Source organism: Crinia signifera, chromosome 19, assembly GCF_055691185.1.
Source record: "Crinia signifera chromosome 19, ASM5569118v1, whole genome shotgun sequence".
NCBI lineage: Eukaryota > Metazoa > Chordata > Amphibia > Anura > Myobatrachidae > Crinia > Crinia signifera.
In genome coordinates this window covers 57,769,118-57,784,959 of record NC_139226.1, presented here as the reverse complement: position 1 = coordinate 57,784,959, position 15,842 = coordinate 57,769,118, and the positions used below count along the sequence as shown (strand labels likewise).

General features: G+C 42.0%; 1 protein-coding gene across 1 annotated transcript in view; it reads left to right on the top strand.

The window, feature by feature from the left end:
* CYTH2 (cytohesin 2) overlaps positions 1-12,779 on the top strand; it is a 35,753-nt gene extending 22,974 nt beyond the window's left edge. Inside the window, exons 7-12 of the mRNA XM_083162627.1 lie at positions 4,251-4,399; positions 4,956-5,067; positions 7,801-7,877; positions 8,350-8,421; positions 8,535-8,689; positions 10,622-12,779. Of these exons, the coding sequence (XP_083018753.1) occupies positions 4,251-4,399; positions 4,956-5,067; positions 7,801-7,877; positions 8,350-8,421; positions 8,535-8,689; positions 10,622-10,730 (674 nt within the window). The 3' untranslated portion in view covers positions 10,731-12,779. The remainder of the gene's footprint in view (positions 1-4,250; positions 4,400-4,955; positions 5,068-7,800; positions 7,878-8,349; positions 8,422-8,534; positions 8,690-10,621) is intronic.
* Positions 12,780-15,842: the final 3,063 nt, after the last annotated feature.

Sequence of the window (15,842 nt, the reverse complement as noted above, 5' to 3'; positions counted from 1 at the left end):
CTGGGTCCGTGACATGCAATGTCATTATAAGTGTTTGACCTGCTAGTCTTACATCTGCTCCTAAAGGTGCCCATACACTGAGGCGATTTCGGACAATTGCGACGAATCGTGCCGTGAAATCGTCCCAAATTGGCTCAGTTTGATGTCCCCTCAGGTCCAATGCGTGGTCCCATGTGCATCGGACCTGGCTGTCCGACCACCGGACCTGGGATCTCCTTCCCTGTGAGGCGGGGGTGGGCAGCAGGGTCCGGCCAGCTGGTGGTGGTGGTGGCGGGGGGGTGGGCGGGCAGGCAGGCAGGCAGTGGGGTCTGAGTGGCGGCGGCTGGGAGGCTGGAGCTTGTAGCGGGATTTTGACGGGTGGCAGGATGCGGCTGTTGAATATTTGGCCGGACGTTGATTGGCTGAGAGTCTCACACACACACACACACACACACACACACACACACACACACACACACACACCCCCGCCTCTGCAGCAGCTCCCCGGAGTATTACATGCAATAAATCACATGTGATTTATTGCATGTAAAATGGCACATCGAGTGCTAGATCGCATGTGAAGCTGCCGGGGGGGCTCTAGGCAAACTGGTCCGACAAATTGGGCTTTTGTATGGGGGCCTTAAGATCCATTTAGTGCCTTAGAATTGTACTGTATGTGGCATCTTGGTGGGAACAAAGAACATTAAACTGGAGTTTATGTATACATCTTGTACAGTGTGTATTCTGGAAGCGCTGGTGACATTGTCCAACAACAATGTGAAACAAAATGAAAAACAATGGAGGCAATGATTTAAATTATAGGAAGTCGTGAGCAAAGCAATTTTCACTAGATGCCCTATAGTTCGATGCCTGGCACGTATACACTACTACATAAATCACAAATGTAAATGATATAGTTTGGCATTGCTTAACTTATAATGGTTAATAGAATATTGATCACAACTTGTAAAACAGGTAAACTGCAAATTTCTGCTGTACTGCTTACATTGGCATATAAACCATTTTAACTTTCTTTTGGCGCTCCCCGTGCTTTCCAGCTATAGTGACAATTGAAAACCTTCACCAAGTTTAGAACCGAACTTGGTCACACCAAGCGATACCACAATACAGATGTAGAGTTATATAGATCCCTTCTTACATGGGAATTCATTTTCTCTATATGATATTCGTGAGTGCAGAAGTTTTTCCTAAAATCTCAAACAGAAAACAACCACAGTGCAGGTGGTTTAAACCTTGAGAAATGAATAGCCAATGTATGCCCTCGCATGGTTCCAAATATTTCAACAGCCTCTATGGATGCTGATGGTCCTGCATAGATAAACCTCTCCAAACAGACTGTATCCTGTGCTTCCCTGAAAACTCCAGAGTATATAATAGTGCAACACTGTATAATCCACAAAAAACTTTTATTACAGTTGTGCACTCACATGAACATATAAAAAAACAGCTGCTGCTGCTTATATTGCACAGAAAAGGGGGCCTTAGAAAAGTCAGTTAATTATTATTCACTAGCTAGGGGACCCAGCATTTCGTCTCTACCTCTACCCAACCGCTTATTCTGGGGCTGTCTCCTATCTGTTGCTGTGTCCTATCCCCTGCTAAGTGTCAGTCCTTCAAACTCACCCAATTCCCATCTCCCCCACTTCCTACACCTTCCATAGTTACCATGTTTCCTGCGATCGGTATGGTCGTCTTCCTAGTCTGGGATCTGTCCCATGTCCCTACCTGTATGAGCTACTAGGGGGTGTCATCCAGCTCCTAATGTGCTTAGAGCTTAAGCACCCCCCCCACACTTATGCCATTTGGGACTATTTCAACAGATCGTGTCATAATCTAGCTCTTGTGTCCATACTTCTTTGGTGTACCAGGATTTAGATAAAATTAAAATAAATAAAATCAAACAAACAAGGCGGTCACCCATATAATGTAGTGAATACATAATTACAAATGTGTCACGAACCGATGTTCTATTTGCGTTTCCTGTCTCAGGATATGTAGATACGGCTAAAGATATTTTCCTTTCGGTTTGTGCATGCCTCTGTTTGTGTGTACTGCACCCAGTTTTGTTTGTTTTTGTATTACTAGACTAGACATTTGTTTAAGCTTGTTCTTAGTTATTTCTGGCCTTCTTTCTGAAAGTATTTCTTTAGATGGGCAACGTGATCATGATTTTTCAGGTTTGCATCATTTTTTGTCTTCATTGGAAATCTCTTCATCAACAAAAGATAACCTGTATATGAAACAAGTTGTCATAGAAATTACAGCCCTGAGCACAAGGGATACGGTCTACAGTAACTAGGTCGACAAGCATTGGGTCGACATGGGCTAGGTCGACAGTCAAAAGGTCGACGTGGGGTTTTTCACTATTTTCTTGTGCCGACATGCAGTATTTCATGCCCTACCATCCACTAGAGCAGGCATTCCCAACCACGGTCCTCAACGCACACCAACAGTGCAGGTTTTAGTGATATCCAGGCTTCAGCACAGATGGTTTAATCAGAATCCCTCAGATACTAATTAAGTCACCTGTGCTCAAGCCTGGATATCTACAAAACCTGCAGTGTTGGTGTGCCTTGAGGACCGTGGTTGGGAATGCCTGCACTAGGGAGTGGCGGGAGAATAAAATAGTGTGCCCGAAGCAAAGCGAGGGATGCAAAGGGGATGCGTTAAACTGCAAACTGTGTCGACATTCGAGTAAAAAAACAGTAGAAACCCCCCATGTTGACCTAACACTAGTGTCGACCCAGACCCGTGTTGACCCAATGCTTGTCGACCTAGTTATGCTGGACTAAACGATCCCAACCCGAGCACAGTGTTATTTTAATACAGTTCTGTACTGTAAGTGAGTTATTTTTGAACTACCTGTGAGTCATTTGTCCTAGTATCATCTGAGACCCTAACCTCAACCACGTTCTTCACTGCGGTGTCCCTAATTCAGGTGTAGTCATGTTAGGCAACGCTTTTCTCTCCAACTCCATCGTTTATACTCTATTTTGAGGGTTTCTCGTCTAATTTTGCCTGCTCTGCTACTAAGGGGTTAATGTATCAAACAGTGAAAGGAGTGAAGTTGCAGAAGACATATAAAGGGGCGACGCTAGATTGCTCAGCTCATAGCAATGTGCGGCTGAGCGATCTGTCAGAACTAGTGTTCTCTGTGAACACTGGCCGCGACCCCGGCAATTAACCAGTGTGCTGGATATTAATTGCCAGGGAGATAGACGCGTGGGGCTGCAAATTGCTATCGCTATGCCCCTATACATGGAGCAATGTAGGGGCAGTTTCTACGCGATCTAGTGAGATCACTTAGAACAGTGATTTTCAACCTTTTTACCTTGCGGCACACTAAATAGGACTTTAAAATTGCCAAGGCACACCATGAGATCCCCACAGGGCAAAACACATTGGCCATCACAGGGAAAAAAAACCTATTGGCCCTCACATTAAAAACAATCACACTGGTACCCACAGGTAACAAAAATAAAATACATTGGCCCTTTACATGAACACAAGAGACCAGTAAATAACAGTTGAACTGGTGGTGGCTGTAAATGGGTTTGGGCATTTCTAGATCTGGGGGCACACTTGAGAACAGCTCAAGGCACACTAGTGTGCCACGGCACACTGGTTGAAAAACACTGACTTAGAAAATCCCCCCCTTAATTACTACGTGTATGGGCCCCATAACATTTATTGTGTATACTATCAAATGATAGGTAGGAGCTGGTTGCTATGGACATATTCTCCACTGGTTCACGGTTTAACTCTTTTTCACTGCTTGATACAACAATCCTTTAATTTGAGCATGATCTCTACATCTGAATATTTTACCAATGGTCTTAATCCTGCCCTGTACCAGTAGGTCAGTCCTCCAAGATGTTGAATTTGGTGTAGAATGTCTTTCATTCAGAGGAACTATGAAAATAAAGGGGCAGACCGAAACGGTGTCTATGGGAAGCTGAATTCTGAAAGCACTTTTCATAACACCAATATATTATGGAATAGAACCCGTTCTGTTGCTCATTTGTATGTGAGAAGTTCATGCAGTCTTTCCATTTATCTTCTTGCAGCTAGTGACAAGCACCATTATACCCCATTTGTTTCCTTCCATCTCATTTGCAGAAAAAGATGGTGCTGATGATAGTAAATGACAATATCTAAAACAATATTTTGATAGGGTTTTATTTTGTGGTAGTCTTGCGTGTCACAGTCGTCGTATTGCACACACTCAGCTGTCTTTGTTCTGTACACAGATACGTGCTACGTTTTGTCCTTTGCGGTTATTATGTTGAACACAAGTCTGCACAATCCCAATGTCCGCGACAAGCCCAGCGTTGAAAGATTCATATCGATGAACAGGGGGATTAATGAAGGCGGGGATCTTCCGGAAGAGCTACTTCGGGTGAGAACTGGCTAGGATAGGCCGGCTTTATTTTAAAAACTGTAAATCTTCTTCCTTTCCGACAGCCTGGCGGTTTGTTTTCCTTTTCTGATTTAAAGGTTCCACCATTTGTAGTTCTGACTTATTGTCTCTAGGTTGTGTTTAAGCCCGTACACACTGGGCGATTTTGAGCTGAAAGCAGCTCACTTTTACAGGTCAATGATGAGCGGTGAATGTTGATGCACGCTCCCGCATCATCTCCAGCCACCACTGCTCATTTGCTGGTATTAACAGCAGATGAGCGACGGTGGACGGCTTTCCATAATGTCCTGCTATGGAAAGTCGTCCACCCCCTGTGAAAATCGCTGGCACTGAACGATTTTCAGGCCAGCAATTTTCAGATCCTTTCTGTCCATACACACTGGGAAAAATTGTCCAGTGTGTGTAGACCAGTAAACAAAGCTTTTCAAATATAAGCAGTTTGAGATTAGAACAGGCTACATCTTCTGTCATATATGCAAACTTGGTTTTGAGCAAGGCGACTCCATGATATTTAACACACTCCTTTTTATTTCAGAACCTGTATGATAGTATCCGGAATGAACCGTTTAAGATCCCGGAGGATGATGGGAATGACCTCACACACACCTTCTTTAACCCAGATCGAGAAGGCTGGCTCCTCAAACTGGGTAAGAGAGATGTCCCTGTGTATAATGCAATGTAAGCTTTATCTTCAAACCCTCTGCTCTTCTGTGTTCCCTTCTTCCTCTTTTGCCACCCCACCACATCTCTCTGGAGCCACATAGAACAGAAAACAGGTTGACAACCATTCAGCTGATGTTACCACATAACATCGGTAACTCAGTCACATATCTCAGATATGGGTAACAGTAAATATTCTCTGCAAACTAAACCTCGAGAACCGCATTCTGATGGCGGCACACATCAGCAAAACATTCCACAGTTGTACAGGAATATTGAGGATTCTAATCTAAAACATTCCATCAAAAAAGAGCGTAGGGAGCCACTTTGACATCACATAAGTAAACCATACTCAACCATTACAATCTAAAAGTATTTTTCTTTTTTTTCTAGTATTGGTCTTAACACAGCCTTTAGTGGTTTACTAGTAAGTGATTAGCACAGTGATGCTGGATGTTATTCTGGAGTAAGCTGTGAATGTGCTGTTGGGGTTATTGTTGGAAAAAGGTGTAGAAGTGCTCCGCGTCGTCGTGCTGCGTTGTCGGGCGGTGTACATTCCGTGTCTCTACAATTAGCAATCTTCGCTCCTCTGTGGGGTCATAGGAAGAAGAACAAAAATATATAGCTATGGGATCCTTTCATGACAGTTTCAAGGGCACGTCACTGAGAACAGGATTGCCCCCTATGAGTGTGTCTTTGCTTTAGAGCACTGAACCCTTTACATATAAACATACTTACAATGTCCATGGGCCAGAGCCATGTTAGTCCCCATTCCTTTCTGTCCAACATGAAATTACTTTCCACCTCATTTCATTACCATGTATCATTTTGACACAAAGCATAATAAATGATTGGGTCAATTGTTGAGCTGCCTGAGAGATTTTGTAGACCACGAGGAAAGAAATCATATTTTGTGCACGGCTCTTAGTAAATGTTCCTTTGCCAGGTCTAGATTTAGTGTTGAATGTGCCTAGAGGATGTGTATGAACCTTGGTTTCTACCTTTTGTTTATGTAACTTATTTTTCCTTTTCTCTTTCTCCTCACCTGCCTGCCTGCCCTCCCTTTCCATGTGACGTGCACCCCTCTTTCTTTGCCTTTTCTCCCTACTTTCTGTTCTCCATACCTTGTGTGCTCCGCCGCTGATGACCTTTTGCTCTCCGTCTGCTCACAATAACTCCCCAGGAGGTAGGTAGAGCTCAGTGTTTCACTCTACCGTCATAGTCTTATGTGTAGAAGAACAGTGCACATTGTGTCCAACAATCATTGGGTTCTGATCACTTGTTCCGTTTTCCATGTCTAACAAGGGGTCTATCATTGCAACTAAGTCTGTGTTATTCTGATTTGACATGGCAGAGCAGCCTTCTGGGGTGGCTGCTGAGAATTCTATTGGACCACTTGTAACATTTTTGTCCTTAGTCCTGTACTCATTAAGCCCCCTACCAACTGTTTTTAAATGACTATGCATTTACTAGCCTTTAAGGTTTGAATAAACCTTTAAATAGAAATGTATATGGAACCTGATTATTCCTAAGACCTCGTACCCACTTGTGGCTGCTAGTCACATTAACCCCATACATCGCAGGTCAATGTTATGAGGTCAGTGGGGTTTTCTCCGTTGATTCCATTTTTAACTATGCTAACTACAAGTGGAAGCATTGGTTATATGCAATATTCTTGAACTCCATTGTGGTACCGGGTATGGTATAACTCACCAACAGTCGGGATTCCGAAGGTCATTTCATCAAAATCCTGACTGTCAGGAGCCCGACAGGGAGGCGAGCAGATTCAAGCCTCCTGCAGGCTTGGTAGCGAGCTGAGCTTTCCACCTAATCAATTCTCCCTCTATGGTAAGTCAGAATTCCGACTGTCGGGCTCCTGACAGTTGGGATTCTGATGTCGGAGAAACAATGATTGGAATCCCGACGGTCAGTGAGTCATCCGGCACCCTGTGGAACCAGCCATAAAAATAAGCTATTGCTCAGTAAGTATGCCTAATAGATGACTGCCTCGTTGTTCTTCCCAAATATACAGTGTTAACTGGTTTCTTTCTTTCAAAACTATAGAGGACTACATGAGAATGCAGCCTGTGGATTAGTGATACAAATTCATTGGCAGCATTCGGTCAGCCTCCATTGAGGCCCATTGCTATACCACTGATATTACAGTGAGACAGGAGTGACAGTCTGTCGAATCTAAATTAAAGTTTGTGGGGGGGTTCTGTGGCCAGTTACAATTTGTGTACAAGAGGTCCCATAGTATTCCAGGAACAATAACCATGCGCCACCATACCATGTATCGCATGCCAATATTTCAGTGAAAATGTGGAAAGCTGCATTATACACTTAGTTTCAGTGATGGCTCCCCTTGTATCTGTGCGTCTTCGTGCTAAACCATTTTTCTTTTAGCAGCATAAAGATATTTTTTTTTTCTTTCAAATCAGTACTGTAATTTTTTTGTGCCAGCGATTTGACTAAATTAGCAATTCGCAGGGTATGTATTTCATAGTGCATTGTCTTCCTCCTAGCAATTCATTTAATATAGAGGAAAGTGGGAATTATTAATTTTTGTCACTACACATGGTGTTTTTGTGGCTGTTTGTGGACAATGTTATGATTCATAGTGGGGTGAACCACCAAATAGATTACGGCATGGCTTGCAACTACAAATTTCATGTGTAAATATTAACACCCATATCCCAACCCCCTCCCTATATTTGCAGGTGGTCGGGTGAAAACATGGAAGAGGCGCTGGTTCATTTTGACTGACAACTGTTTGTATTATTTTGAATATACTACGGTAAGTTTCTAGGCTACCGTTTATAACATACTATAATGAATAGAGAACGTGGATCCATTTGGCCACTGGGTATTCCATTGACCATTCAACTCTAGGCTAAAGTACTGTATGCTGGAAAAGTTGCATGCATATTATGTGGTATACCTGCATTGACATTCAATCTCGTCTGAACCACGTGAATTGGCTTCAATTTGGCAGATTTACGCATTTTTCCGCAAATTCTGGATTTATTGCCTAGGCGAAAAATCAGCACGGGGATTGAGTAGGGCGAAAAATGCAGGCCAAAAATTTTGCTCGGATTGACTACCCTACATAGAGTAGTCTTTAAACATTGCTATGCAGGTGTATTTTACAATCTTTTTGCCGAAGCCTCTATTTAGAATTGTGGGGTTTTTTTTGTTTGTTTTTGTAAATGACACCATACTCAATATACAATTGTCACAGTATTAAAAATCCATTTATGTCTTAACAGGATAAAGAGCCAAGAGGAATTATTCCACTGGAGAACCTCAGTATTCGAGAAGTGGAAGATCCACGGAAGCCGGTAAGAGTTGGTACATTTGGATTTCCTGTGTTAATTAAAATCTAGAAAATTGTTTCCCAATTGCATACTGTATATCAATGTTGCAAGTAACGAGCCTTTTTTCCCTGTTGCAGAACTGCTTTGAGCTTTATATTCCAAATAACAAAGGCCAGTTGATCAAAGCTTGCAAAACGGAGGCTGATGGTAGAGTTGTGGAAGGCAACCATAATGTCTACCGAATTTCTGCTCCAACCCCAGAAGAGAAGGAAGAATGGATCAAGTCTATAAAGTAAGTCCTACAGATGGAGCCGCTCATTAGAGCAGCTCCTGGTGCGCCATTCGCTGCATTGCCTCATCCACCACAATGCAAGAATTGAAATAAAGCATGTGCAGTTTATACCACATGTGCTTGATAATGTTATTCTTCATTATTTTCCAGTATCTATACTTCATCTGCATCACACTATACTCCCTCTCTGCCCTCCCATGCAATTTCCTTCCTTCGCTTACGAGCCTGTACCAACACTTCACCTGCTTTATCCAAACTCATCTCACATAAACACTACAGAAACCCTGATAATCTGATTTATATCTCTCCCACAAAATGTCACCCTCTCTTGTGCCCTCTGGAATTCTAGATCTTTCTGTACCAAGCTGGTCCCTATCCATGACCTTAATCTTAACTCCCTGAATCTCCTAGCTAATACAGAACTATGGATCCCCCCCCCCCTCTGACACCACTGCTCTCTCCTCTGGGGGCCTCTCATTCATTAATTCATTCACACACACACACGCACACACATATATACACACACACACACACACCCTGGCCTGGAATCATCCTATTGGCAGTGTTGGGGAACTTCTTTCCTTTGGTTACTCCTACCAACTCATTTATCCAGAACCATCTCTTAAATATTCTACATTGGAGGTCCATTGTATACACTTTTTCCAACCTATTCACCTTCAATTAACTGTTGTTTGACACCCCTGGCATTTCCACTAAATTCTTTGACAACTTACATTCCTCAGCTCCTCTGTTCAGACGTTCCCTCAATTATCTTAGGTGATTTCAACATCCCAATCAATATCCCCACAAAACCCTCGTCCTTAATCTCACTTCATTGGTAAGTCTCTCCCAGTGGACGACCTCACCATCCCATGTGAGTGGGCACTTAGTTGGATCTTGTTTACTCACGTTTATTATTTTTGACTACTACATCTCCCCATTCCCCCTCTCTGACCGTCACCTCTTTTTTTAACTTAATCGCCTCTGTCGACTAAGGCTAAAATTGAGGCTATCAACAGGGTTTCCTTATCCTCCCTGTACATCTCACCTATTCTCTCTATCATCCTTCCCTGAACAAGATACTTCTTTTTACAAATCTCTCTTACTTCTGCTCTTGACTCCAGCGACCACCATTCACCCTCAACTCTGGCATTCCACGCTCATCAGTTATCTGTAAAATATTGTCACACATATATCCGATCGACAGTTTAGGAAATTGACGTGCCTGAAACTGAGCTGATAACCTCCCCACACTCAAGCATAACCTCACTTCCCACAATTTCATTATCTATTGATAGCACAACTATCTCTTCTAGCTCCCACACGCTGCTTTGGAGTAATCCTTGACTCCTTCCTCTCCTTTAAACCACTCATTCAGTACCCCTGGTAGACTTTCTCACTATGGATGCTACCAAGACCCTTATACACTCACTGGTCATCTCCAGATTGGATTACTGTAATCTCCTGCTATTTTTCTACCTCGACAAACACCTCTATCCCCTCAAATCTATCATCAATGCTGCTGCCCGGATCACCTACCTCTCTAAATGTACTACTTCCACCTCCCCACCCTTACAAGCCCCTTCAGAATCCAATTCACACTTCTTACACTCGCCTATAAGCGTCTCATCCATTCTGCTCCATTTTGCATCTCTAACCTTCTCTTCCCACCTTTCCTCTTTACAAATACATGTCCTGTCTCCTCCCAACTGATTGCTTCCTCTCATTCCTGCCTCCAAGATCTTGCAAGTGCTGCTCCCGAACTCTGGAATTCTCTTCCTATCTCCATCAGACTTTCCACCTCTACAGAACTTCAAATGAGCTCTCAAAACCCCCATTTTCTTGTTTTGTTTATGTACTTTGTCAGGAGCTGTGGAACCATTGTGGTGCCACATAATTAAAGGATGATAATAATATTTCCTTCGTCCTCAGAGCGGCAGTGAGTGTGGACCCCTTCTATGAAATGCTAGCTGCTCGAAAGAAACGGATCTCAGTCAAGAAAAAGCAACAGATGCAACAGCAGCAGCAAGAACAGTCTTAAGGGACCCACTTAACATTTGAGCATTGAGCTTCTGGCTTACAACCACTTCTAAGCACTCCCTTTGCAATTGAGGATGGCAAAGTCTCTGCAGCCTTTCACGGCTTGTGTACTAAGAAAATGAGGATGATGTTTCCATCCGAGGCCTAATTCATTGGAAGTGCATGGCTGGAACAGATCTGACCTCTTACATTTCAAGTTTGTTTTCTACAGAGGATCTAGGTATTTGTTCAGCTTCCTAGGCAACATTGAGAGAATTGCGATTGAATTGCTGACTTTTTTTTTTTTTTTCTGTTTCTGTGTGGTGAAAAAAAACTGCATGAAAAAGCAATATGACCCAAAACATTTTCAATACCAGGGCACAGAACTAGCCCCAAATTGGATCGGTAAAAAACATTCCGTTCTGCGCAAGGATATAATCATTTCTCTGTTGTGATTTCCATTCTTTAAATTGTTAATTGGTGCTGGGTAATCCTGAAAGATTGATGTGTTGCTGCCGCGCACCACTTGTTGGATTTGGAGTACAATGCTGACTGTTCGTCTGCTGATGGTCGTGACGTTGGTGTTTTCATTGCAGAGAGGTTGTTCTGGATAAGCATATAGGTTTGTAGTCTATACTGAGCATCGTTCTGCTCATTCTAAGTCAACTTGCTCAGCAATTCCAGAGCGTCAGAACACATTCAGGTCTTAATCGATTACTTCCATGTGACCAAAATACACACAATTTATCATTTCTTTTAGGAGGCGAAACACAAAGTACTGCTTACTGACACACAGGCAATGCTAAGCTACACAACGATGTCTAATGCTACCATCAGCCAGAAATCTGTGCTCTGCACAAGTCTCAGCGTGTTCTGGTCAGTTTCCCGGGAGCATAATGTGTGTTTTTGATGAAGTTATGAAGCAGCTGTTAATTCAGAACCATTTTTGGCCCAATCAAAGAAAGAAAAAGCACTAATTGCATCCTAGAGTAACCGTTCATCCTGTTTTCGGATAACATTGGAGATTGTTGAATGTAAGCCATCTACTAATTCCTATGTTTTACAGGAAATGTTTTACCATAATGTTTTCGTTCACCCGCTGTTGGGGACTGTGCATATTTCTCCAAACCATTTCAAGTCTTGTCTAGTCTGCAAACTTCTCTCCTATCTTGAAATGAAGTGCAAATTCCATATTGTGATAGTGATGCATCAAGCGGCAAAAATTGAAGGCAATCATGCCTGTTAGAATATATTATTCTAGTACAATATAGAAATTTACACGGAGCCACATTACAGAAGTCCTAGACTAACTACTGACAGGGAGAAATTCTATTCAACAACATTTGGTCTTGTTTTAAATACCATATTTTTGGCATTGAATTTGCTGTTCCTTGCTCCACTCTGTATATAAAGTGTCACGATGGTGATATCATCACACAAATAATTATTTGATGTCCCACTGTACACTTGCAATAATGACCTTCCAGTCTAGAAACTAAAAAGTATTCCTATGCTGTAAATGAGATCTTGAGCAAAAAGACCAACTTTTTATGTTCGGAAGAGGAATAATTTTGTGCTTGTGGGTGCGCCTGGTTAGGAAGCACTATGGGGACCACCTAGGAGCCCCAGACTTGGTGCCACAATGTTCATGGGGCAATAAAACACTACAGTTTGTTAAAGAAGGTTACACTTGATAATCAGACACTGATGATGCACGCATTTATTTTGATAATGCGACAATCGACAGGAATTTAAAGCACATCTTTTTTTGGATATGTAAGCTAGGGGCATTAACTTTAAATAATGTTTCAGTTTTGTAATGTGATACGTTTTGGCAGGTTTTTGTATATTGGTGTGCCAAAGTGAGGGGATGACACTCGTTCCCTACTGCACTGTGCCTGTCTGTTACCTTCTCTCAGAAACAAGTACTGTGAAAATAATTCAGGATTGGATACCTCCTCCTCCTTGTAAGATATGCTGGTATTGGATCGGATTTTTGTTTGTAATTTTTTTTTTCTATTTAATATTATATTGTACACAAAACTTGAGTTAATAAAAACATTCAAACTATTGTGTGTCTTTTTTTTTAAACTTTTTTCTTGATTGTTTATTTGCAGTTTAGAGGATTATTCCAACTAAATAGAAAATGTTGCCCTGATTCAGACCCAACTACGCAAAGCCAATAGAAAACAAAAAGATAGACTGCACTAGAATATGGATGAAAATATCACTTTCATTTTAACAATAAACAAGCATGTACGCTTACACAATTACAATATCCGCACTAATGAATAATCAAACTAAAAATAAAGATAATTAATAAAAATGAGAATACAAAATAAACGTATGTCATTTCAACAATTATATTTAAGTTGGCATTAATAAAAATCACATCCGATAGTTAAAAATGCACTAGTGCATTCTCGTTTGGATGGTCAGTGTCCTGTTAGGGTCGGTCTATTAGAAAGAGTTGGTTAGTATTTCTCATAGAAGAGAGAGCCCAGTTCTGCTTTACATGTTACTTTGTCGACTTGGCATTCCTTTTTGTTAGTATTCAGTCAACTGTTAGTTCAAAGTTAATAAAAAGTCTGTCCTGCACAGTACCCATACACGGTACAATTATTGTATACAATTTGGACTAGATCGCATCGCATAGGTTTTGCGATGCGATGAGAACTAGTACCTAGTAACTGTGACGACAGTAAGGAGACAGGTGCGCATCTGTAAAGTACTGCATGTGTGCATATAATTCACAAAGTGGTAACTATTTACTAACACTATAGTTCCTACTGAGGCCCGTACTGTGCAGGATGGACTTTTAATTAACTTTGAGCCTTATGCTGGGTACACACCAGAACGATTTGGTCTCAGTTCCCCCAATTTTGACATGTCTAGCGATCGATTATATGTAAATAGAGCAGAATTGTGCATGTTTCAATGTGATTCCGATCCGTTGCGCATCCCCGCCGGTCGTTTGGTCACTTTGGAGAGTTTACCTGCTGCACTAAAGATTCACCATCTACATTGGATTGGGTACTCAATCCAGTTGGACGACCATTGTACGATTTCAGGAAATCGTTTCACGATCATGGTTGTTCTGGTGTATAGCCTACATAACAGTTGACTGAATAGTAAAGCAGAACTGGGCTCTCTTCTATGAGAAATACTAACCAACTCTTTCTAAGGATCCGATACGATTTGCCGGCGGTCGGAATCCCGACCGCCGAAATCCCGACAAGGGGGGGACATGGATCGCCCCCCCTTGCGGGCTCGCTGCGCTTGCCACGCAGCGGGCCCGGTGCCTCGCTACGCTCGGCACGCTATTTTATTCTCCCTCTATGGGTGTCGTGGACACCCACAGAGGGAGAAAGTTTTGGGATTTCGGCGGTCGGGATTCCAGTGTCGGGATCCCGACCGCCGGCAAATTAACTGCATCCCCTTTCTAATATAACGACCCTAACAGGAGATGGACCATCCAAATAAGAATGCACTAGTGCATTTTTAACTATCATATGTGATTTTTATTAATGCCGGCTTAAATACGTATATATATATTTTTTTTTATTCATTCTCTTTATTTTTAGTTTGATTATTCATTGGTGCAGATATTGTAATTATTGCCTAAGCGTACATACAAAAATGTAAGGGATATTTGCATCAGTATTCTAGCGTAGTCTATCTCTTTGTTTTCTACTGATTGAGACCCGCTCACTAGGTAGTGTACACTTGACGCCGCACGCCATCCCAACAAACGCCCCCATCCTATCATGTGACCTCAGCCGCCTGCCTCTAGCAGGGAATGCCACACCCAGCGTTTTCATGGGGACATTCATAAAATGCTGGGAGTCGTCCCCCAGTACGAACGCTGAGTGGGTCTGAACCTCACCTCAACCTCGAAACGGTCTGAATTCGGCCTCTTCTGATCAAGCATGCATTAGGCTCTTTGTTTGGAACTGATTTAAGTAAAACTTGGTACTGTAGACTTACCAATGGCCCATTGTTGACCTGATGGCAACCTCTGATTCACGTTGGATCACTTGCTGCAGTTCACAGGTTACATACTCCTATTGGGTCATCAAGAGCAAGGAAAATGTGGCAGATGCCATAATGCTGTGCTGCTGCTGACCAGGACTGGGACAATAGATCTGACGATTCTGGAAGTTAAAATCTTTCATGTTGGCATTACAGTTCTGTCTCGGTTTGCTTGCCTGTGACTGAATGTGCTTTCTGCTCATGGAGTTATTTCTTACTATGTTAATATTAGGATTTAAATGCCTCACTTGGGACCGTAACACCATGAGGTAGAGGTATTAATCCTTGAAGAGAGATGAAGTTTTGACCAACCTGCTCTGGTCATTCATCAACCACAGCTGGTACTTTCTCTAGTTCCATGATTTGATGCACTTACTCCCCCTTGTCTATACAAACTGCTGATACCATAGAAGGTTTCTCTCCTTTTTGTTGCATCATCTTGAAGAACAGCTAAATTACAATAATTATCCTTTTGTAAAATCTGTATAACAGCATTTCTTAGCTCTGGCTGTTTCAGAACGCCAGTTAGGCAGCATTAATCTATTTTAGTCTCTTCCTATGATAATTTCCATTTTTGTGTACCGCATGTACTGAAATTCTCTTTGCCATGAAATGCCCCCTGTTTTATCTCCTTGCTTTACAATATTTTACATATACAGGGTTGTTTGTTTGTATTTTTGCATTGAACTATTGGCACTATTCCTCCCACCCAATTTCGAGTTTTATACAACACGTTTAACCCTTTGCAGTCCAATTTTTTTTTTTTTTCAATTCAAACAGTCTGGTTTAAATGCTTAAATTAATTGTATTTTTTTTTTTTTTTTTTAAATGGTCTACATTCAATGTTGAACGATGTTAATGTTCGTATTTTTAAAGTGGTTCACCATTGGATCTGCTACTAGCGCTAGGGCTGACTAGACATTGAACTGGAAAGAGTTAACAAACAAGCAGGTTGAAAATATAAAACCTAAAGCTGGTCTCCTGACCAGATTACCAGTTTTACTGAGTGTGATGACATCCCGCAGTGTGATGACATCCCGCAACGCACTGCAAGATGCTGCCCACTACCACTCTGTGCTTCCCTGTTCTGCCCCTGCAGTTG